The sequence below is a fragment of the Neodiprion virginianus genome, chromosome 2, assembly GCF_021901495.1.
Source record: "Neodiprion virginianus isolate iyNeoVirg1 chromosome 2, iyNeoVirg1.1, whole genome shotgun sequence".
NCBI lineage: Eukaryota > Metazoa > Arthropoda > Insecta > Hymenoptera > Diprionidae > Neodiprion > Neodiprion virginianus.
The window spans coordinates 2,142,272-2,167,239 of NC_060878.1; the positions used below are offsets into that span (position 1 = coordinate 2,142,272).

At 35.0% G+C, this 24,968-nt stretch overlaps 4 protein-coding genes across 9 annotated transcripts; 2 read left to right on the forward strand and 2 right to left on the reverse strand.

Annotated features, from left to right (window-relative positions):
• Nucleotide 1: 1 nt before the first annotated feature.
• Nucleotides 2-4,161, forward strand: LOC124298261 (rab5 GDP/GTP exchange factor). 3 transcript variants are annotated; one of them, XM_046750045.1, is made up of 10 exons: nt 2-116; nt 195-391; nt 571-689; nt 913-1,170; nt 1,248-1,377; nt 1,504-1,601; nt 1,678-1,934; nt 2,043-2,174; nt 2,243-2,503; nt 2,641-4,161. In XM_046750045.1, the coding sequence occupies exons 2-10, from the start codon at nt 222-224 to the stop codon at nt 3,082-3,084; spliced, it is 1,869 nt and encodes a 622-aa protein (XP_046606001.1). In that variant the 5' UTR covers nt 2-116; nt 195-221; the 3' UTR covers nt 3,085-4,161. The 3 variants fall into 3 exon arrangements, with proteins under 3 accessions (XP_046606001.1, XP_046606000.1, XP_046606002.1); XM_046750044.1 differs by having other exon boundaries at nt 61-391; XM_046750046.1 differs by having other exon boundaries at nt 62-391; nt 2,243-2,488.
• A 58-nt stretch (nt 4,162-4,219) lies between these two features.
• On the reverse strand, nt 4,220-10,850 carry LOC124298264 (D-glucuronyl C5-epimerase B). The gene is made up of 6 exons (XM_046750053.1): nt 10,411-10,850; nt 9,790-9,925; nt 9,556-9,699; nt 8,674-9,387; nt 7,868-8,055; nt 4,220-7,715 (listed from the first exon to the last, which is right to left on the reverse strand). Coding segments are annotated over exons 1-6 (1,716 nt in total). The 5' UTR covers nt 10,413-10,850; the 3' UTR covers nt 4,220-7,183.
• LOC124298254 (integrin alpha-PS1) lies at nt 10,074-22,396 on the forward strand. Of its 3 annotated transcripts, none has more exons than XM_046750033.1 (19): nt 10,074-10,091; nt 12,028-12,281; nt 12,788-12,915; nt 13,068-13,091; nt 14,372-14,478; nt 14,609-14,736; nt 14,823-15,031; nt 15,112-15,316; nt 15,415-15,561; nt 15,650-15,791; nt 15,889-16,157; nt 16,246-16,471; nt 16,553-16,784; nt 16,882-17,275; nt 17,427-17,650; nt 17,732-17,970; nt 18,128-18,222; nt 18,331-18,460; nt 18,553-21,476. In XM_046750033.1, exons 2-19 carry the CDS (start codon nt 12,103-12,105, stop codon nt 18,781-18,783), a joined length of 3,309 nt encoding a protein of 1,102 aa, XP_046605989.1. In that variant the 5' UTR covers nt 10,074-10,091; nt 12,028-12,102; the 3' UTR covers nt 18,784-21,476. The 3 variants fall into 3 exon arrangements, with proteins under 3 accessions (XP_046605989.1, XP_046605990.1, XP_046605991.1); XM_046750034.1 differs by lacking the exon at nt 10,074-10,091 and adding an exon at nt 21,513-22,396 and having other exon boundaries at nt 11,942-12,281; nt 18,553-18,784; XM_046750035.1 differs by lacking the exons at nt 10,074-10,091; nt 13,068-13,091 and having other exon boundaries at nt 11,942-12,281.
• LOC124298276 (post-GPI attachment to proteins factor 3) lies at nt 21,132-24,941 on the reverse strand. Of its 2 annotated transcripts, none has more exons than XM_046750076.1 (7): nt 24,407-24,941; nt 24,086-24,228; nt 23,863-24,015; nt 23,664-23,788; nt 23,351-23,484; nt 23,070-23,274; nt 21,132-22,869 (listed from the first exon to the last, which is right to left on the reverse strand). In XM_046750076.1, the coding sequence occupies exons 1-7, from the start codon at nt 24,537-24,539 to the stop codon at nt 22,818-22,820; spliced, it is 945 nt and encodes a 314-aa protein (XP_046606032.1). In that variant the 5' UTR covers nt 24,540-24,941; the 3' UTR covers nt 21,132-22,817. The 2 variants fall into 2 exon arrangements, with proteins under 2 accessions (XP_046606032.1, XP_046606033.1); XM_046750077.1 differs by having other exon boundaries at nt 24,086-24,244; nt 24,407-24,506.
• Nucleotides 24,942-24,968: the final 27 nt, after the last annotated feature.

Here is a 24,968-nt window from a genome sequence, read left to right on the forward strand (position 1 = left end):
TGGGGGCGTTGGTCATTTCTCAACTTATCTCTGCCGTAGTTAGACTCTTCTGACGTGCTTATGACGGACAGTCGATTTTTGACAGCTCGGGGGAAGAGGTTATGTTCTCCTCGTAGGTAGGGGTTAATTTGTTTGCATTTCGCTTATTACGCAAATGCGTTAAGTAACCAAATTTGAAAACTTACTGCACCCAGTTGGAGTTTTACTCTCCAATTATCGACATGTACTCGATCAAGACGCCGACTCTCCGCATTGACGAGGCCGATTTAAAGTGCAAAAATGGTTGTGGATATTTTGGAAACGAAGAATGGCAAGGCTACTGTAGCAAATGTCACAGAGAACATTTGCAAAAGCAACGGGCTCAAAGAGAACACGCCCGCATTCACGAAAGGTATTTATTATACCAGTGCAACAATTCACTGACACATTGTAACATGCTATCAATCAAATGAATCATTCCAGATATAACTACCGACACTACTTTCTATTGATAAGCCCTTTATTGATTAGGTCAATATTACTGGTAACGAATAATTGTTCGAACTGCGTTATATATTTACATTTTTTCAGTGATTCAAGCTCTAAGACTACCGTGCACGGTTTTTACAAATTTGAAGAAAAGAAGCGACAGCAAGAAAAAAAAACTAAACTATTAAAGCTGTCAGTCTTTCGCAAGACCGCAACGAAAAGTATGTCCTTATTATAATGTCTCACATTTTATTTTCATTCTATAATACGTCATTCTTAATTACGTTTCATCGATCTTTCAACTAAAGCAGAACCATATTTATATAATAACAACCATAATAATATACTTCTAGACAGCTGGTAAAGTTTTGGTGTTTCCATTCTTTCCTGTCATTCATTTTGATAAGATGTGAAACGTCATGATGGAAATATTCCTTATTTAAGCTCAAGGTTTTAGCGAGATATGGCAGGAGCTGGTTAAGGATAATCCTGAACTTGACAAAGTGAAATCTGAGACCCGTGACCTTCTGGTACAGATCGCTAAAACTCCGGCTGAGAAAGATGTACGAAAGTGTATTCATTCCTTCGTGAACAACATCTTACAAATGAAGGATATTAAGAGCGTTGAGGAGCTATCTGAACTAACTCAGAACTTCTATCAAGTATTTGCCAAGCGAATGGAAAACAGTCCCAATTATGCAGGTAATATTGCACTCTTGGTTATTCATGCGTAGGATATTCACAGAACTGCAGTAATCTCTATTATTATTAATTTTTAGATGTTTCTCCAGAAACAAAAGAACGACTACTAGACTACATCGAAAGATACACTATGACCTTACTCTATAGGATACTTTTCTGCCCGCCATCAACTACAGATGAGGACAAGGACCTTGCTATTCAAAACAGGTAACATCTCACGGTGAAAAATATGCTCAGTCAGTAACATCTTTCTAAACCAATCAAATCTGGTCAAGATTAATTTGATTTATGAATCAAGCTCGAGAATTTTTCTAATCAATCAGGAAATTTTAGAATACGGCAGTTGAATTGGGTGAGCGGAAAGAATCTGGAGTGTCGAATCCACGAAACTAGCTCTGACGTGAGAGAGCTTGTTTACACCTCAATAACAGGTAAAACGATCAAACTTCAAAGCTCAATCGGTCTGATTAATTTCACATAAATGTAACATAGTAACAATTGTTTCAGATTTATTAAATATGGACTCTGTAAAAGCACCGCAAGAGAAGCTTGCCTGTGTTGTTCATTGTTGTAGAAATATATTTGTACTACTGCAACAATCTGTTGGGGGTCCAGCTTCAGCCGATGAATTTTTACCGGCGCTTATATTCATTGTGCTGAAAGCTAATCCTGCAAGATTGAAAAGCAACATAAATTTCATCACCCGATTCTGTAATGCTAGCAGATTAATGACTGGTGAAGGAGGTTACTACTTCACAAATTTGGTATTAGTTCTACTCTGGGCTACGAAGAACCGCACAACTCAAAGCAATGAATATAAAATTTGCTGAAATCCATGCCTTCAAGAAATTTTATTCCCAATTTTGTTCCAGTGTTGCGCAGTATCCTTCATAGAAAATCTTACTGCCGAGTCATTAAACATGCCTCAGAAAGATTTCGATGCATATATGTCAGGAGCACGCGTTCCAGCGAGCACATGGGAATCTGCTCTCACTATGTGCGAGGTAATGATGAATACATCGTTGAACAATAATTCCAACACTCTCATAGCTTACAGATTTTTTTAATTTAGAGTATACACCTGATGTGCGAACACATAACACTGCTGGATGAACTGAAAGCGAAGAATTTGGAAATCATAGCAGAATCCGATGAGCTTAAGAAAAAAATGATACAATTCCCAGAAAAAGTTGAGGCGGAAGTTGACGCTGCGATAACTCGCACTCCCCTTATTATCACGCCGAGTCAAAGGATACCAACTAATCTTGACTGCGTTGATGCAGAGAGCTACCAGCTACCACCACCAATTATACCACAAGTACAAAATATTGATGTAAAATCATTTGTTCCAAATTTAATATCAACTTATATCTGTACTATGAAATGCTGAAAATTTCTGTGAACTTACTTTCTATTTGCGAATACATTTTAATCCTCACAACATTACTTTATCGCAGTATTCATCCACAGATTTACCCTCAGACCCTGAATGACGAAACAAATGAAACACTGACATCTCACGTTGGTGATTACAACGGACCTTCGATCGAGGATTGCATAACACCATCTCCAACTTTTGATTTCCCAGCCTTTGACTCAGATGGTGGTTTGCATGGAAGTAAAGGGGATGACGATACCAGTCTAATTAGCTTGGATACACAATGCGATCTTACAGCAGAAGAATCGTATCTACAAGACAGAGACGCCTCTGATAGTTTGCTAGACGAATCGCAAGCATCGGGCACTAATTTACCATCGCCTCTAAAACCAGTTTGTTCTCTACGTGAAGATTACCATGGATTCTCAATCCAAGGTTCTAACATTCCCACGATCCCGTGCAACACTGGTGATCTTTCTCACAACACTTCGGACTTGGAGGCAGATAACTATTCTGGCTACTTTCACAACATTTGAACGATTTGCAATTTAAACATACACTTGATTAATCTCAACCATAACATATATATATGCACATTCATACATACCATATATATAGATATATATACACATACATATAGGTATGTATACAGTAGTATGCAGGAATTAAGATGTAACTTGCATCTTATCTAGTCAGCTTCGAAGGATTGGATTGTGTCTTGTATCGATGGCGAGGTAACGTCTGAGATTATCGCTTTGTTATTCAAGATCCAATCAAATCAGCAATATTTCTAATATAACTTACAAATCAGATGCTGGATTAAAAACTACAGGTTTCAAGCTAGGATATTTGCACTGCTATGCTCACAATTATCTTGTAGATTCTGCTACAGTGAAAAGTGAAAAAATGACAAGTAGGTGCTACGTTACCAAGACACTGCATCAAAAGTGATCAGTATACATTCTGGAGTAGATCATCATGTAAGTAGGTTATAATCTGAATTTAGATATAAATATTTACCATTTTGTAGCTACAGTTGTCATTTTCTCCAATTTGTGAGTTGACCACATTTTTATATACATCACAATTCCAGTGCATGTCAAAAAAACTGATATTCCAAACTTATATGAATATATAATTGCTAATGCCGTACTTTAATAAATTCAATTATAATCAACTAGGTGGTAGTCATTTGTAAACATTAATTATTTTCATATCGGTTTAACGATCAAACTTTGTCACTCACACTCAATTTGATTTCAGAGATACTGCACTAGACTAAGTGAGCGAATTGTGTCAGTCATCATTTTTCTTTTAATCCGATAGGTCCATCCTGACTAACAATAATATATATTTAAATGAATTTGTCTTGATATGAGGTAAAAAATATATTTTCATTAGAATTATAACGATAACTAATATTGGTTATTGTAATTGGCACTTTTAATCGAAACTTATATTCACTATACATGGGTATACAAGGGTATACAAAGAGTGTATAAAAATAATTTTAAGGCCTGTACAAATAAATTCACGTATCGTATGAAATTTATTTATAGTGGTGTAAACCAAAAATGAAGTATAAAGTCAATACATGTGGTTGGAATACAGAATTTCGGCAGAATTTATTGTTAGTATGATATATGGCAACATTGAATTAGTGAATTGTGCAAATCGTGTTTTCTTTTTGTACATCATATTGACTAACTGATACTAATTACATATTTGGTCTCAAAGTCTGATTAGAATTCAAATTTTTTAATCTCTTACGGGCAGCTAGTTACCGGATTATAAATTTGACAAAAGTTAAATATATATAAACTATTTGTTAAACTATGATTGTACAGAAACCTAAAGAAGTGTGTTTGGAATGTGAAAAATATCTGCTACCTCACGCAAAGATTTTCTTAATTACTGAAAGCCAATGGTACAAATAAGTTCGTACTTGGAGAAATTCTGTTATAGAACCATTTTATTACCTAATATCATTCAAAGTTCTGTTTTCGGTATAAGTTTCACATTTTTTCACAAAGCCCGTTAAAGTGTGTCAAATATTTTTAATGCAGTTTGAGTTTATTTTTTAATTGTTGAACTTACAATATTTACAATTATCAAACATAATATCATCGTTGATACATAAGAAATAAGTCTTTATGCCAGAGAGTGTAGACAGTGTTAGTGTTAGTGTTAGTGTGTTATAATTTTTATATATTCATATTTATTCTCATCTCAACTACCAACTGATTGCCGGTAAGTAAAACTGAATCTTATATAAAAGTTACAAAAGTATTGCAATCAGTGAAAAAGTATACTATATTATTGCAGAGTAATGAATGAAAATTCCATATCTATAATATCCTCAAAGTGTAATAAAGACACAATAAAGTGTTACAGAGTTATAAATAAAACGAGCGAAGAATTTCAGTATTCTGCAATAACATATTTGAATATCTAGAGTTCATACTAAAAAAAATACCTACAAGATCTATGTAATCGCATTATCACTAAAATCTACCCTGTTTCATTAGGTTATCAATCTATCTAATTATAAATAGTATTACAAGATATTGATTCATTTTTAACAGTAGTCGGTGAATAGAAAAATAATTACATAACGTAACGAATAAAGTACAATAAGCCTTGTTTTACACTTTCGTAGAAAGTTACTACTTTTACATTAAAAATCTAAAGTATTTTCTATACCTTCGTCGAGTATAGAATATGCCCGTTCGCGTCTATCTACTTTCTATATCTACACAAGTTTACCGGGCAAAACGAACTGGGGATGCCAAATAAAATACAAATGAGACGAAGGTCTTATCGTACATGTAAATACTCCGGTCTCATTTATATTTGATCCAAACACTGCTGGAATTATGTGCAACAAGCATTTCCTAAAGTTGCGCTTATTAATTAAATAATGTCACACACTATTTTGTACCTAGAAACTGCTACAGTCGGCTAAAATATAGGTAGACTTGCTTCTATGATTATACATTGCACTTAATTACGTTTACATCTATTGATGTAAATTTCATCACAAGAACTACAATGTGCCTGACTGCAACTGAATTTTTTTATCGTAACAAGTTTCTACTTAAATCAGGAATTAATATTTCTCCACTTATGCATAGTGGATTTAAGCATTCTATACCATGTTATTTTCAAATTTACAATTTGGTAAAATTTTAACCATGAATTTTATGTATTTATACTTTCTCAAACACATTTTCACTCAAGTAAATTTAACTACTTATATGTATAATACATTGGATTGAACGCATTAATTCTTGATAAACGGAGAGTATATAAAAGAATTTGAATATCAATCGAGTATTGAGTAACTTTTCAGTAACAACTGAGAAAAAAATTAGATGCAATAAAAATCGTTTGAAACACTTGATTTGAATCGTTCCGTTTAGTAATTTGGAATAAATTATAGATTTACATCCAAAATTTTTAAGGCGTTCCATAGATGCAATACATGGAAATCTTCAAAATTTTTTTAATCAGTAACGTCAATCTCAATGTTTATGCGTTGAATAAATAAAATATATATATATATATATATATATATATATATATATATATATATAAATTATAACATCCACATGTTGGATTCATAAAGCTCATATGTGTGGCATATTTTGTACAATTTTATGGTCTACATCTATACAATTCACATTCCGAAATCATATAAACATAGTATAATATTAAAGTGATAACTGATTATCTTTTTAGGCAGCAAAACGAAAAACCGTCAGAATTCCATTACTCTACAATTGTTTCTATCATATTTTTGCAATTCAAAGAGTTCAGCAGTCAATTGTACATAAAATTATGGAATACTAATACAAAATGAAAATAATAAGTAATAGGTCACAGCCTCGGTTTTCTCACTCACAAAAATCCTGTATCTACGATCAATCGTCATTTGAGTTCACTCTTCGACATTGGAAGGAGCATCTTTGAGTGATTGAATTTTTTTCTATCTCAGTGGATCGACAGTAAAAAGATAATATTTATATTTGAAATGAATACCATGTATTATAGAGTCTTAAGAAAAGTGAACATATGATTTAAGTCACGTACTATCATTTAGTCGGAACTTTGTTCACACATAGTTGATGAGACTGGTAGATTGATTACAAAATGAAGAAAGGATTGTTATTGAGAGTAGCACGATTGGTCAGATACACAGATTATGAGCGGTGAAATATAATACGGTCAAAATACGAAACTAACGCTTTTGTAGCACAAAAGACAAGCACCTATTTCGTCTAAAAATATTCTTTAATATAAATAATGAAAATAATACGCGCCGATAACAGTCGCGATGTGAAAGTTAAAGACGCAGAAAAGAAATGAAGTAGTCCATAGGTGGTACGAAGCATTAATGCATTATTGGGTATGGTGTTTTTGATGTAGTATGCAGAGGTCATTCAACTCTGCCAAATAAAATTACTAAAATAATATATATAAATTAATTGTAATATTCAACTAACATGTTGAGTGATATTGTGTTTAGCTGCGAGTGATTGCGTAGTAGAGTCAATAAAACGTATACGCCAATAATAATGGAAAAAGAATGTTGAATACTGCAAAATGAAATGATATAATACTATATCGGTTGAGCTAGTTATGTGCGGCACGTTTTCCGTTCATATATCCTATCCAACGTTCAGCAGTCGTGGTAAAAATTGGGTCGTTGTCTATCGTGCTTAGTAATAGAAGTTGATTGACGTGTATTGCATGATAATCCCACCTGGCTAAATTTGGCGCGGTTCTGAGCGTAAAGTGACGTAAATCATAAGTAGTTCTTGAACCCATATCATAGAGTGTCAGCATGCTTTTTAGCGACGCCATACCTTGGTCAAAAAGTGCCGATGCTTCGTCGGCATCTTTGCCTAATGCTATTGTTTTCAAATCGTATAAGCCAAGCAGTGAGAATATGAAACCGTTAAGTACAAAAGAAGAAGGTGTCGTGGGATACTCTTCATACCAAATGTATTTACCAAGAAAAGAAGCAGCCACTCCGCCTTTCGCAGAAGACAATCTGAAAGGTCGTAGGCCTCTGATAGCTGCCTGCAAATATCTTTTCTCGCCAGAATGGTAATAAGCTCTGGATAATACTGAGATGGCGTGCCCTTGACCCATGCTGGAGTACCTGAAATTCGTTAAATTTACAAATTTTCTAATGAATTCGTCAGGTAATTGGCCGGTTTAGATATTTTCGCAAACGTCAAATTATTGTGCAATTAACATTGAATTGTGTTTCTTTTTTTTTAGGTCTAATCAGTTCAATTAAGGAAACACTACCATCCAGGTTCCAGGGTCGCCATTCCAGTAGCAACTTTTCGTCTAACGGGATTGGGCCAACCCCCTGAAGTCACATTTTGATTAGCAGCAAGCCAACGAGCAGCGTCATAAAATTGTTCCATATGTTCACTGGTCGAGAGTGTCACATTGTCAATCATTCCAGAACCATAAAGTATTATTTTGATGGCCTGAAAATCACACACCAAAATGTGTTTAGGAGGTTCAAGTAAGACGTTAAGGATGTACAACCGTGTAGGTCAAAATCGTGCTAGGCTAATGAAAATTATACGAATTGTTTTCACTTCTATTTTAAACACTTGTGTAAAAATTTAAAGCGATTGTCTGAACTATACCAGAGTTATTACACTTTTAATTTTTAACGATTTTACATTGAGCCTGACAGTTTCCTATAAGAATCAATGTAAAATCGCAAGAAATTTGAAATAAAATAACTCTGGTATAGTTCAGACAATCGCTTACAAATTTTACACAGATGTTCAAAATGAAAGTGAGGACAGCTTGTACAATTTTGATTGACCTGGCACAATTTTTACCTACGCGTCTGTACACCCTTAACTTCGTGCTTATTGATGGTTCCTTGGATCTGGTTTTTTAAATTCACGACTTTGGCTAAGGTTTCTACCAGATGCCTCACAATCAGTGTAATTGTAGTCCTTGTTGATTAGATTTTTCAACCAGGCAATCTTAGCTTCTGTTACAGATGTTTAATTAGAAATAACAAATTCTAGGGTTGGAATATCAGCAGGAGGAATGGAGGAATATTTCAGACTTGGAAAATCGGTTACCTTCAGCTTCGACCGTGACAATTTCTTCTTTGTCTTGTCATTCAAATTAAGCCCTTTCTGCAAATCAACTACTAGATCTCTAGTGAGATGCTTCCAACGGTTGTTGGACAAACCAATTCCATAATAAATATGATTGTCTCTAGTGTGCATAACTAAGTTTCTTGTTGTATAGTGCAGATAATACACATCCTTTTTTTCCCTAGATTGAAGTACAACGGTGACGCTGCCATTGTCCTTAGTGCACAAGTCCAATTTCAGTACCAGGTCAAGCACGTGATCAAACTTCAGTGATATACCAGAGCTGCTAGTTTCTGGAGTGGCATATTTCATAACATAACTGTTGACCAGTTTATCATATTGTCTCGAAACCACCGACCCCTGAGGAACCGTCCAAGTTTGTTGAGTCTTATCGGAATCCTCAATTGTTTTTTTATGTGGTTCTGGCTCGGTCAGGTTCTTACTGTAATGGGAAAGCCCGAACTGGGCAATCTGTGTTGGATAATAGTAACCCTGACTTTCCCATTGAGTGGAAATTGGCACTCCATCACTTCCGCTCACACACTTTACTCTTTCTCGAACCTCAACATTGTAATTCTCAAAGTACATAAACACCCCTCGCGGGTCGTATTTACCCTTTGGACTCACTAGCTTAGAGTAGCTGTGAGACCACTCGAATCTCTGTAGACCGTCATATGTTGCAAGCTTTCCATATATCTGAAAATAATTCAAGTGTTTCAGTGATTTAGCTTCAGGTGAACTGGTGAGAAGGAAAAGGGATTAAGTTGACTTTCAAGGCAGGAGATTCTACTCATACAATTTTGGACTACACCTGGCTACATTTCCTGCCATTCCTTAATCAGTCTATAGTCCAATTGTTCTCACCTCAAAGTACTTATGGATGAATGAGAATGGCAAGTAAACTTCATCCCCTTCTTTTCGACACCCAATAGAATATTCGCCGTTGATATAACAGTCGATTTCTTCATTTCCTGGGAGTTCATTACTAGCCCGATCAAGTACACTGTGCTATGTAGATACAAAAATTTTGTATGACGTACCAGACTAAGGAGAAAATTTTGTCAATTTTTTTCATTACGCGATGATCAGTCTACTCACTTTGTACTGCAGGGTTGATTTCCAATCTGAATTTTTTAACCCGCAGTAGTACCACAAGGTCAATAAAGAACTGCAAACAGAGGCAACGAGGACAAGCAGCAATGTCTTCAAGTTGACTCTCATCATCATGTACAACCTGGACGAAGACAAAAATCTAAGTCGTTACTACTTTGAATTTCCCATTTAGAACAGATGAGGTCATGAATAACAGGAAAATACTAGTAGTCATAGTTTGTGATAAACAGTTATAACTCATCATTACAACATCACTTGATCTTCTCAGAAATTGAAGATACGATAAGGTTTGAAGTCAATTTTTCTGATTTTAGCACGTATGATGAGGCCAAGTATGATGTCATGCGTTAGTAATGAAACTGAGGTTTTAGCCTGAACCTCTTGGCCTGAAGTTAGCTCTAACTTGAAACATTGATGATATCATACTTTGTCTGTCTACATCTGATGCAATGCAAAGAGTGATTGATGAACGGCAAATTTGTGCAGCGTGAATTATGAAATGGAAAAGCAGGACGATAACCAGTTGGATGTTTTTTGGTTTTTTTTTTCAGGGTTGTAAATATTGTGTGAAAAAAATGAAACTATTTCATTCGAGGCCTGACTTACATGACATATGTTTTATATTTACTCCGTTCCTCCTACGAAGTGAGTAGTAGCTCATCAATGAGCTTCATTGAAATGTGGCTGTACTCAATTTGAGGTAGGCATTTTATCGGGGTTTAAACTGGTTAAAACATCGGCGAGTAGGTTTACCGTGGTATATCTGAATTACATTTTGTTGTAGAGAATGATTGTACGGTCGATCGTTTCAACAAATAGTGGCCAGGAATAGCCCTCTGAATTGATGATCGTGTAAACGGATGGACTTCTTTACTGCTTGTTTGGACTGACAGCTGTCAAAGATCATTTCCTGTATATGTGTATTTTCCGTAGATTCTTTGGCGGACCCCAGATAACGAGTGTTCTCCCGTGATTCCACGAATAACTTCCACCCACTCTCGCCACTGCCTATAAATAACGAAAACAATGCAGATCTGATCCGAATATCAACGTGGACTTTGGCGCCCGCTGTAGTGTGCAAAGTCAAATAGATTGAGCAAACTCCACCTTTGCCCGGTTATCAGGCTGGTTTCAACAAATTTGAAATCTTGCTCCGACGGCAACAGCCAGGAGCTGTTGTAGTTTTTCGAATGAAGCGAGGAGCGAAAATGCTGCTCGGATTTTTGTTTATGCATTGCATGACTAAGCGGAAATAAAAAAAACTTCAAATAAGCACGGTCAGTGTGCATAATAAATGCTAAAACCTAATCGGAATAATTTCAATCGGTAAGACAGGGCATGTAAGGCATTACCTTAAAAATCTATCGAGTAACCTAGAAGAAATAAAACAAAAAGCTCGGCAAGTTTTCGATAATTCGCAAAATGTGACATAACGACGGACATGATTTGGCTAGAAAATATATTTCATTCGCATATTCAATGTTATCCCACTCAGCTTCACGGATTTCACAAAATTTGATTTATTGGCAAACAAAATTTGTCATCCCTGCCGGTTGAACAAACAACCGGCGTGGTGTTGCCAGATTAAAAGAATTCCCGCTAAATTTAGGAGGAGGAATTGGAAACTTCCGGAGGCAAGATGGGCGAGAAAGTATGTACGAAAGTATGTTTTTTCAGGAAGAATTTGGGCAATTTTCTGATTTTTACTTGATATATTTGTTATTTTTCCGTGAGACAAGTACGGTGAGCGAAAAGGCGACCACTTGAGAGAGTTTTGAGATTCAATCGGTAAGGCAAATGCCATAACTGCTGGTAGGGTAGAACATTTTAGATATATAGACAGCTCATTCTGAAAGATGGATTTTATTTCTACATGCCAATTATGTACGTCAAACTGTACAAACTTGAATTGAAGTCGCATTTTGTCAGTCGAAAAGTTCAGGAGAAAATTTAGGAGGATTTTTTTTTGTGGGTTAGGAGAATCTGGGAGGATTTCACAGTTACCTTAGGAGACTTGTGCGACAGCGATCTGGCAACACTGTGAGTGGCGGCTGGGTTCTTATCAATCAGCTTCTCTGTCTATTCACTCCTTTCGTACCCGCGTGGGTATATCTATGTATAGACTATCTGCTCGGTGGCTGGCATGGTGTGCGTAAATGCATTCGGTCAGTTAACATCAGTGTGCGTTCGATTGAGGCGAAGGAACGGTGTTTTTTGTTGCAGCATCAGACGGGCGACAGTAGCAAGTAGCGTTACTGCTTTTATGGGCACTTAATACTAGCTCCTGTTAGTTTTATAATGCAGAAATACTTCATATCCACACTGTTAATCCTCTCGATATCACGCGATGTCTTCGGGTTTAATTTGGAGTACCGAATACCTGTTATCAAACGAGGCTCGGCAGGATCATATTTTGGTTACTCTGTAGCCGAACACCAAGACGTTTCCGATGATGATTCCCAGAAATCCACAAGTTGGTAAGTCCCAGATATTCGGCGTAACTCTTCGCAATAGATTAAATTCCTCCTGTTATTTTATCAATATATTTTACCCCCGTTTTCAGTTATCCGAAACCCAATAATTTATTTATCGTTATCATCTTTCTCACATGTTATCACCTCTTGTGTATTCTGATATTCAAATAACGACTTTCAGTTATGTCATTCAAAAATTTGTGAATTATTGCTAAACTGATTTTGTCACATTTTTTTACTCTGCGGATCTTTTTAACCAAACCTTGAGAATATACGACAAGCTTAATAGTCAGCATTTTTTAGATTGTATCGACTCTTATTTCCTAGATGATAGCGAGTCACGTTTCTTACATTTACTTACTCGCTCATTTCTCTTGTTAAACGGTCACATCAGTACCTCATTCCAATTCACTTTTTCCATATTTAATCAAGCATGATAAACAAACATGTTTGTAAATTTTTATGCCAATTTAAATGTTTAAATTCAATTTTTCTTATCTGTGACATAGGATGCTGGTTGGCGCTCCTTTGGATCAAAATCGTCAGCCTGGAACGAACAGATCTGGAGCTCTGTGGAAATGTCCGCTTACCACGAATACTTTGGATTGTGAACAAGTTGTTACTGACGGAAGAACCGGTAATTTAATATAAGATAATTGATAATCGTACAAATCTTCGTTAGTTCTCATTTACTATCATCTATCAAACAACTTTCTCTGTAATCTTTTATGTTGGTACTATTATTTGTGAATAATTTATGTTACAATTATGTTTTGGTCAACCCGGCAGCAGCAGGAATTCGAAGTACTTCAAGTAAGTTAACAAATGGAGTTCTAAGGAAATGAGACACTAGTAAGGAACATTTGATTGCCAATGAAATATTTTTATCTTTATTTACTTAAAAATTTTTTTGGAGAATTCATGTTTGCAGAAATTTTTCTTCGTTTTTCTTTTTATTTTTTACCTCATTTTGCACGCCAATGTTCGCCGATGAAATGAAGCATGTTCGAGAACCTTGAAGAAGACTTTGGCAAGTGAATTTTTCCAGGGTTTATAGGTTATTTAATTATTGTTTCGGATCAACGACGCGATACCTGAAATGGTATTGTAATCAAATTACAGGTTGTTGGTTCAGAATTTCATTTTCTTATTTATAGCTGGGAGACGACCAAAAGGGCCTAGTTTTACTGTGTCTTACATTTTCATTTATATTCGGTCAATATCTCCAATTCTTTATCTCTATGCTTCGTTTTTACTCTTTGTTTCATTTAATATTGTGGTGTAGAAATTGCGGTAATAAACATAACAACTAACTACAGAAGTTAGTCTTGCAGCTCTCATGGTGCTGAATATATGTGATTAGAATGATACCTTATCGTCTATCTTTAATAATTATACAGCTTTATTATAATCAATGTGATCTAACATCTCGATACAGTAGAATTTCATATGGAAAAATTACGTCATCATATTCATTAGCCATTTTGTCTGACCCTAATGTTTGACGCATGTTCGATGCGCTAATCAATAATTATATTGCAAAATCAGAATGCTTTGTGAACATCTCATTTATATCTGGTAACAACTAACAATTAATCGCGCATGGTAAATATTATTTGAATAATTAGTGAGTTGACTTGTTCAATAACAAAAAATAACATTACGCCGGACCAAAGTAACATGCTGCACAAATTTTTCATGCTTATATTTTGAGTGGCTCAATTCTTATGCAGCCAAGCTTTGCTGCTTCCTTTGTCCACTTTTTAATATTTAGAATTGCGACACTTTCTGACTGACCCAATTAAATTGTTTTAAATTATTTTTTTTCGTCATACCTACTTTATCTAAAGATAGAGAGGCCTGATAGAGTTCCCGACATCCTGTGTAACTCACGAATTTTGACTGTAACCTTTCCTGTGACGATACGTTTATTTAAAAACATTTTTTACTTCCACTTTATGTACCTAATAAGCTACAGCTACTGGCGCAAGTTTAAAGCATATGAACGCACTGGAGTAAAGGAGATGCATCATGATGGTCTTGTGTTGAGAAGAGAGAAGGGCACTACTTATCAATATATAAATTACTTTCAGTTGCCGATTCCGAAGATTTGGTCGCACCGAATAATGAATCTGAAATAAAAGACAATCAGTGGCTTGGAGTGACTGTTAGAAGCCAAGGTGTTGGCGGCAAAGTTATGGTAGGTGTTTAAATTGATTTAAATCTTTCCATAGCTTCAAAGGTGAGTAAGAAAAAATTCCACTGCAGGGTCAAGAATGATTGAATGTCTACAGGCATAGATATTTATTGGTATTTTATTACCTATTCAGGTCTGTGCTCATCGTTACATTGTCAAAACGCCAGATTCACGATGGGGTCAAGGTCTTTGCTATATTTTGACTAAGGAATTGGAATTCGAAGATGTTAAGAAGCCCTGTTCTGGCAGACGGACAAACAAGTTAGACTACTTCGCTTTCAACCTTTCAACGAATACAATTCCTGAAAGATACCAATGTTTAATAATCTATCTTGTCTTATTAATAGAGCTCACGAGGAGTTTGGATACTGCCAGGCAGGTACTAGCGGATTGTTGACGTCAGAAGACCGCGTACTGATCGGAACACCAGGCCCTCACACGTGGAGAGGAAACCTTTTTGTCTTTACTATTGCAGACAATTTTTTGGATCGTGACAGCACCATCTATCATGCCCCAATGCAGGACGCTTCTCCCGTCAACAAGTATAGCTACTTGGGTGAGCACGATGATTCGATTGGCCCAAATCCCTGCATTAGTCCTTTCGGCTCTCTATATTAGTTTTTTATTATTTCACAGGAATGTCCGTGGCTGCAGGTAACTTTTTTAGTCTAAACACTTCCTACGCCACTGGCGCACCCCGATCTAACGGTACAGGACAGGTGGTTCTATTGTCAAGACATCACAATCAGGAAGAAATGAGCGTAGACTTGATTTTGGATGGCGAGCAATTCGCCTCAAGCTACGGATACGAAATAACGTCCGCTGACGTTAATGGAGACAAGTAATTTGACCATTGAATTAAAATTTACAGAAAATTTTATTGACAAGTTGAGATATTGTAACGAAATTTGTTTCACCACTTTTTCCTCCTATTTTCAGCCTCACAGATCTTGTAGTAGCTGCACCGTTTTATTTCAACAAAGCAGAGGGTGGGGCAGTTTACGTTTACACAATGCTGTGCAAAAACGCAACAAAGAATGAAAAGTGCAACAAACCAACCAAGTTAATTGGACGCGAGGAGTCACGGTTAGTTCAGACGTCACTGTAATGCGGTGTTCAGTTTTGAGTTAGAAATGCCGAAAAGTATACAACCTGTTCCATCTCGCTTTTGCAGATTCGGATTTGCTCTGACCAATTTGGGGGACCTGAACAAGGATGGATACGAAGATATTGCTATTGGAGCGCCTTACGAAGGCAGGGGGGCAGTTTATATCTACCTTGGGTCTAAAGATGGCTTAATCACTTCTCCATCTCAGGTTTGTCTCCAAAATTTTCGGCCCATTCTGCTCGATGTAGAATAGAGTATTGTATTACTTCCTAACGTTTGGATCGAATGTTTGATAATGATTCTAGGTGATTCATTCGAGTCAAATGCCAACCTCCCTCAGCACATTTGGGTATTCTTTAAGCGGGGGAATTGACATGGATAAAAATGGATATCCAGATCTTTTAGTCGGCGCTTACGACGACAACGCTGTTATCCTCCTCAGGTCTCGAAAGATCATCGATATTACAACCTACATTCGATATCAGAATAAAGATTTGACTTACCAAGAAAAGATCGCGCCAATAGATCCAAACAAGCATGGATGTCCTGCTGATCCTACTTCTAACTACACGTGGTGAGTAAAAAAGTTGTTTCGATAAAACGAGTATCAGAAAAAGGATGCCAACAATCTGAAGAGAAGTACTGATACAATCGTTTGTCAGTTTCTCATTCGAAGCCTGCTGCAAAACCGCGTCATTGGTCAGAGATGAAGACACGCAAAATCTCAGACTCAACTACTACATAGAAGCAGAAACTTATTCAGGAGTGAGAAAGTTTTCTCGAGTCTGGTTTAAAAATGACAATCTACGTCCAAGTTCTATCAATCGTACAGTAACGCTGGATCCAAAAGGGGTGGTGCACTGCCAATCTGACACTGTTTATCTAAAGGTAAGACTGTAGAGATATAACATAAAACTTGCGTACTTGAAATAAGTGGAAATTGAGGTACTAACAAAATTATCTTTATAGGAAAACACACGTGACATTCAATCCCCGATAAAGTTTAGATTTAATTACACATTGATTCAAGAAGAACCAGTTATGCCGGTTGAAGGAGCCCCGTTGCCTGAAATGAAAAACTTTCCCATACTGAATCAGCAGGAAGCTGCGAGAATATTTGAAGCTACTTTCCAAAAAGAATGTGGATCGAATGATATTTGTGAAAGTAATGTTCAGCTTCAAGCAGCGTTAAATCTGACAGGTAAGTTGATCACTTTGTAGTCAATTGATTAATCAAAACAAATTATTTCTGCATCAAATACCGTTTGACCTGAACGTTTTGCTTTTCATTTTGATAGCGTTATCAACCGCGCCAAACTTTTATGAATTATTGCTTGGCGAAAAGGAAGAAGTTGTCGTTGATGTAAACGTGACAAATATTGGAGAATCTGCTTACGAGGCCCAGCTCTTTATCATCCATTCACCAAGCCTAAGCTATATTGCTAGTAAAAGTAACGATTCGATCCTTTGTAACTTGTACAATAACACTGTCGTCTGCGCAATTGGAAATCCGTTCAAAATGAACCAGTCTGTGAACATACAAGTCAGATTTGACCCTAAAGGGCTCGGGGACAACGAGTCTCAACTTGAATTCATAACTTTTGTCAATTCAACGTCAAAAGAGGTCATCGAAAAGAAGCCCATTTCTTTGAAAGCCACTGTCTCGAAAAGGGCTGAATTATCCATTCAAGGGTAAGCTATGGCGGATAAATAAAAAAAAAAAAATCACCTTTATAAAACTGTTGCTGTATATATCTATTTTTACTGCTGAAAAAAATGTGTTGAATTTGTTCGAAAGTGCCTGTATTATGTCCTAAACAATGTCTTCACGGTTTCTTTTTAGGAATATACAAAGAACGTATTACGGAGGACTTGTAATTGGCGAATCTGCCATAAAACATCTGCACGAAGTTGGACCAAAAGTGTCACATGTTTACGAAGTATTCAACGAAGGTCCGTGGAAAGTGAACATCGTCGAAGTTCACATATCCTGGCCTTACGAAGTTGCTAATGATAAACCTCACGGCAAATGGCTTCTCTATTTGGAAGAATTGCCAACAGTACAAGGTAATAATTTCATACCTCGCCATTTTTTAATGTAACTTTACCTTCTCGAATAATGCGCTATTTTCTCTAAATCTACTACAGCATCAGGAGGTGGTCAGTGTTCATTACCTTACGAGCACGACGTTAATCCGCTAGGATTACAAGGAAGTCTTAGTCTCGATGATGTGGACGCTATCTTTCCATCGACCACAGTTATCTCACCACTTAACGGCTACACGAATCGCTCGAGTAATATGCGAAGACGTAGAGACACTGAAAAAGTAATAAACACAAAGACGATGATTGGTGAAGATGGTCTGAGGCACCAAATTGTCTCTATGGTATATTTTGTTCTTATTTTTATCAAATTATCAAAAACTTGGAATATTCACAGTGTAAACGTAGCGCAGACTTAACGATGAGAAATTCTATATGTGAGTTGAGCTTATGTTATCACAGATTAGGTATAAATATTGTTTATTGTTATGATTATTACAGAATTGCAAAGCAAGCACGGCAAAGTGTTTCGATATTAAGTGCATAATATATAATTTGCAAAGGAATCAAGAAGCAGTAATCGCAATTAAGGCCAGGTAAGTTTTGTAACTTTGGGTAAACACCCGAGTCGATTACAAATAGACAAGTTTGAAAATGAGTTTGAGTTATTTAACTTTTATTACGAAATTCGTTTTGTTTTCAAGACTTTGGAATTCAACGCTAGTCGAAGATTATCCAAGAGTGGATGAAGTTCGAATTGGATCAAATGCAAGAATAATTATCCCGTCTAACGTCGTCATAGAACAGGAAAATCTGAAAGACGACGAAGCTGTCGTAAGTTTTCTAATTCTTATCTTCTTAGACGTTCATTCATTCAGTATTTTCACTGGTAAATCGACATGGAAAATCAACGTCTGTTTATCTAGGCGGAAACCATAGCTTATCCAAGTTTACTGGGTCAACAAGACGCGGAACCAGTGCCGATATGGATAATTATTGTGGCTATAGTGGCAGGCTTGTTACTTCTTATTCTGCTGACACTCGTGCTCTGGAAACTTGGATTCTTCAAGAGACGCAGGCCCGATCCCACACTATCTGGTAATCTTGAGAAACATAGAGACGATAACCCGGAGAACGAAGCACTGTTCAAGCACTGAGGTACTTATGTTGAAAATTTATTATTTTTATTATTATTATTATTATTATTATTGAGAAGATACTGAAAATAATTTTGAGTATTTTGTCGCACTTTATTATCGGCTAATCATTCATAGATCAATTCCAATGACGCCTTAAAAAATTGGTATAAGCGAATTATTGATTATGTATGTTACGTTTTTATTGTTGGTATTTAAACAAACAAAATGAAAGCAAAAAAGCGATAAAAAAAGAGGATATTTAAAGCCTATTGTTATTATGCATATTGTGATAATGATAATCTCTTGGTTCATCTATTTCTGAGCGTGGCTAAATATGTTTTTTTTTAACAAAAATTATTTTTCGTTTATTTCTCTGGAAAATTTTACGTATTTATAATATATATTTTATACGTATATTATTATTTTCACATTAGGTAACTTTTGGGTACAAAATTAATTACTACTTCTTTACATTTTACTTAATTTGAAAGTAAAAGACAAAAAAAAAAAAAAGGAGCCGAACATTTAGGATATTTTTATCGACTATTGGTAACGTGTGAAGAAAGGGCTGAAAAATAGTATTAAAAAAGTACTGATGCGACCAAAGTAATGAAAATTTGATAACTGCCTAATTAATTATTATTTTTTTCTTGTTTTATTACTACTAATAATGTCATAGACAATATAATCTTTATTTGACTGAGTCTATCTTCGTTGAGAATAGACGAATTTATTTAAGTTACTAGCAGTCTTTTCGTGAGAAACACGCCCTGTTGTCAATATAAATATTCGTGTTAGATCAAATGAAATCATAATAATTATTACTACGGTGCCTTAAATTAATTGCGTTATTATTAACAACACTTTAGAAACGATTCGTACGCAAACAAATGATTTATGCATAAGTATTTCAATTTGAGACAACAAAGTGTTCTTGTTAAAAAAAAACAAAATTTTATTACTGTACATCTCTTAGATAGTTTGATAACTGCGGTAAGACTGACAAGAGAGGTATTTCATAACACTACGTCAGAGTACTTTAGTTTTGGTGGTAAATGAAGAAAATTACCATCACAAGTGTATGAGTAAAATGTAAGGAATTAGGGAATCAGGTTTATAACATTGTTTTGAAAAAATATTACGATATATTCATTAACATTCGTTATAGATTTTTAAACAATATATTTGTAAAATCTAAAAATTCTAAACTACGGCGAACGCCAAATATTTCCTTGTTATATCGATCCATCACTCGTGTACTGTGATATGTACGAAATTGTGGTACATATAATTATATACTCGACGAAAATTCAAGCGTTATAACAAGAAAAAAATTCATTAATACAGCTATTTCTGTATCTACAACAATAGCGCACATGGTTTTTACAGAAAAATAATTCCTTGACTTGGTATTCTATAATATTTTGTAATACCACACAGCTAATCAACTTTTTACTAAACTAGTATAAACTGTACTTATAAAAGATATGAAAATGGGTTAATGTGTAACGAATGAACTTATCCAAGTTCAGCTTTTCAATTCTGACGATAATTGTATGATATAGTATCGATTCCGTCTCTAATTCTTTGACGATCAATCAAAACCGGATGAAACAATTTATGTGAATTCTGAGCTTCGTTGATATTGCTTGGCCGAGTTCCAGATTTCGCAATATGTTTCTTTGAGCACAATTTAACAGGAATTAGGTGAATATAAATAGGAAGTATAATAAATCACTACCATATTACACATATCACTGCCATGAGTTATTGTATATTACTACTACTTCTGGAATAGGATAAACATTCCCTGAAGCGAATGATAATTAGCAAAGAAAGTAACAGAAAAAAATAAAATAAAAATACTATCAAGAAGTTTAGATAAGGGGCCATCCATAAATTACGTCACACGAATTTTAGAACTTTTAAACCACTCCCCCTGTCCTTGTAACAGTTTGTGACATTTTTAGAACCCCCTCCCCCCTGATGTGACTTCACAAATTTTTAAAACTTATGCATGTATTTAAAAATAATCAAAAGAAAACAGTTATTTTCATTTTTTTCTTATTTGTATTAAATAATATTTATATATAAATTTCGTGTTTTAGTATTGTAAATTTTAACATGTGACGTCACAAAGCTTTTGACCCCCCCCCCCCCCCCCCCCATTAACGTGTGACGTAATTTACGGATGGCCCCTAATGGGAAAAAAAAACACTAATCTTTTAATTAACTAGCAATATACACGCACTTTTGTATATCAGTCTCTCATACCCAATGTTATGTGTGAACATACATATTCGATACTTAATAATTGCATTTATACATGTACAGGGTATATATCAGCACAACTTTTTCATATGAACATAAGGATAATACATTATATACGTAATTCAAATTTGTGACAGCACGGTTATTATTAACGGTACTAAAATAACTTAATCATATTTTACACACTGGTCGTTTCCGACTGTAATTAAAAAGTAGATGGAATTTTGAACCAATAGGCAGCTGCGAATATTTTCCCAAACTAACTACTTCATGCACCATATAAATAATAAAAATTCATAAATTACAAAATGAGTTATCGGAATAATTGAACAATTTTCATCTACGTCATAATATGCAGAAATAAATTTGTTATTGGAAAGCGTTATGGGAATAAGCGCAACGGAGAGTCGAGAGCTAAAACTCTGTCAATATAAAACGGACAAAATAAAAAATGTGTACATATTTCCATTCTTTAGGATTACATGGATAGTGGCGTGTCTTGTATTTACTTACAACAAGACAATGAACTTTTGGCAAATAGCTTAATACACCTAGCTGATCAAGGTTCAAACGTAGTTATTGATATATCTGGCATCTGTATTTATACATTAGAATTAGAATTTTAATAACGTCTAATAACCGTTTTCGTGGTTTCATTTTTTTTTTTTTTTTTTTTTTTTTTTTAACAAATATAGGCTGAAGTAACAAAATAATATTATATTGTATTGCTTGTACGCTGACAAACAAAAACAACGTTTTATAATATCTTGTCAATTTTATCAAAAAATAAGCTGATAAAGAGTGGTGGATGCTTATGAAACGTAATTCTATAAACACTCGTCGAATGAGTTTCAATATTTATACCATGTCAATATTCGCAAATGAATTTTTTTCACCTTCATCGTTAGAGCCAAACTTTCAGTACATTCCAGTGATTTGACTCATGTAATTATTATTTTTATACAAATCGTTTAGTACGATAAAAGGAAAGAAAAAAGGAAAGTTTCATAAGCATCTTTGAACTTTGGAATTTTTCTGAAGTTTTAAGCTTTAATTAGAATTGTTTTAACCTTTTGTTAGTATAATTTAATATTAAATCAAATAATCAATAGTGTTTTTGCAATATGCTATAGCACTTTTTATACACCGTGCATGAGTGTATTTCTACACTAACCACAATCAAATCTTAATATCCTGGATATAACGATTTTAAAAATTTTTGTACTTAATTTTATCCGGGTACACATCATCGATTACCACATGGTGCTCCAATTTCATACTTTTAGATATCTATATAAAAAAAAAGTATAGATATATATATATAATTATATAGCTAGTAATAAAAATTTATTAAAAAATACACATCAACTTATACTTCCCCTAGATTCAAGTTGACACAACTCTCGATTTGTGTTGTTATATTTAATAAATATGCTTTTAATATTCAGAATGTCTAAAGCTAATTAACTCGCTTTTACTTTATTTTGAAAGTAAAACAAAAATTCTAAGTCTGTATATGGAATTAAATTAGCCAGAGTCGCGCTAAAAGATAACTGGTCATTTATAATAATTTAAAAATAAAACTTGTTAAATTTGAAACTTCCCAAATTGAACGAAATTTCGGTTACTCGTTTAACGTCGCGATTCAGTGATGGGCATGAAATCTTTTTTGCTCTAAAAAAAAAGTAACCAAGATGAATTAATCAAAATAATGATAACTTTGATTCAAGTTCCAATCTTCTGATAGCGGCGCTATTTAACGGAATACAATCGGTATTCAATTAAATCTTCTCTGCCAATTTTTGTAAATGTTTGCAGTCTTGAATGATGAATCTGAAAACGCGATTGAATAGTCAATACAGGTGTAAATTATCATCGACAATATTTAACATTGGACAAATTTTCACAAATAAATAGATCTTTTGCTCGAGACATTATTGTTAAAAATATTGCATATGAATTCTACTCAAGGTAAATTATCAGTGTAAAAAAAATATTTTTTGATATTAAAAAGTGCAGTGCGCAAATATTACCGATACAAAAGTATCGCCAGTGGTACGGTGGAAGCGTGCCATAAGGAATGGGCATCAAGTGTCCACAGAATTGGAGGGAAGTCGGCAACTTCTAGTAACGTAACTAAAACGGTCCCAATATTGAACCAGGCAATCAATGATGCGTGTTCAAGTTCTTTTCGGTTGCGATACCACCAAGCCATTGTCACGAGGAATGTGAGGAGTCCTGTAAAACGTTCAAGTTTTAGCTTTGCTGGCTGGAATTTAGCAACTAGATTCACAATAGTAAGAAAAAAAATTACCAAGGGCCAGGTTGAACTTCATATTATACCCGTAATTTATTTTCCCAGACCATAAATGAGACAGATGTGTATAGAGTACGGTCAAATATCCGCAAGTTACAAAAATGACTGCTCTATAGTTTTCCAATGCTATGCTGCAATTTTTTATCAAAATACGAAAACGTGATTATTGTCTAAAAAAACGAAAATAGGTAATTTTTCAATGGAAAATACGAATCGTGATCAAAATGATAAATCGACAAATCGATATTTGTCGATATTGAAAAATCTGCATAACATGTTACTTTTAAATGGGATAAGAAATTTTTCTCACCGTAACATCACACAGTATAAAAAAGTTAGAACCATGGCAAATGCGCAAGAATAATCCATCACTTCTGTGAAAGTTTTATCACGTGCATGAAACACTGTAGACCAGATCCACCCATTCATGCACACCTGAAATTAATCTCCTGTATCAATTGTATTATCAAATTTAAACATGAAAAAAATTATCCAGTAACTCAACTCACAATGCTAAAGTAACTCCAGGCTAATTTCATAGGATTGGAAGGTCTTATAGCCTGTTTAAACTTTTTGTACATCGTGTAATGCACTTGGAAGTTTAGTATGGAAAATATTACAGAAGCCGGCTCTTGTAGGCCCAGCATTCGAGCAAATGGCCACTGAAATTTAACACGCACCATGGTTAGTCGTGATTTTGTGTATAAAATAATATGACTGCTCTACTCTTACCTTTCCATAAAATTGAGGAATGTTCCAGCCTTGAGAAGCAAAATAGTCTACGGTTTTCCACATGCAAATGTGACGACAGTTGTCGTCGCATGTCCATAATAATAGCCTTAAATCCAGAGGTGCGCTTTCCTTGAAGCTCATGTCTGAGACAATCGAATGCTGATAAGAATACGGTGGGTGACGGTTTTCAAGTGAAATTTTAACAATGAAAGTGATGAGTGATCAAATATAGCATACATATTGTGAAACACCAAATTTTGTGATTTGAATTTGGATCTGAGCAAGCGATTGATTGAGGTTAACCTGCAAACTATATCCTACCTGTAGTGCAGTTTATCGTGTAGCATTTTCGAAGGCATTCTCCGTAGTAAGTTGATCTGTCTCCATTCGAACATTCAGCGTTGAAAACTGTGAATCCGAGTATTATAATCAGACCGTAAAACAAATTTGACATCTCGGTCGACACCGCCGGCACACAGTGTTGATAATAATCGTTTAAATCGTCGGTGCCGCAAGTTACGCTAAGAATGAACGAGAAAACCTCTACTATTCTCTAGAATTGTAACAATAAAAGGCAATATTATATTCGCGGAGTTTCCGTTTCGTTTTTCCACTCATCACTAATTCGAAACGTGGAAGTTTGAACGGGAACTATTTTTTAATTGCGATTAGGTTAGGTTATGCATAAGAATGAATTAGAAAACCTCTAGACAATATTCTCTAGAATTATAACGATAAAAGCCGAGATTATATTCGCAAAATTTCTGTTTTGTTTTTCCTTCTATCGGTAATTCGAAAGGTGGAAGTTTCAACGGGGGAACTACTACCCAATTGAGATTAGGTTAAGTTTCTTCTAGCCAATCTCAACCCAGGGATTGAAATT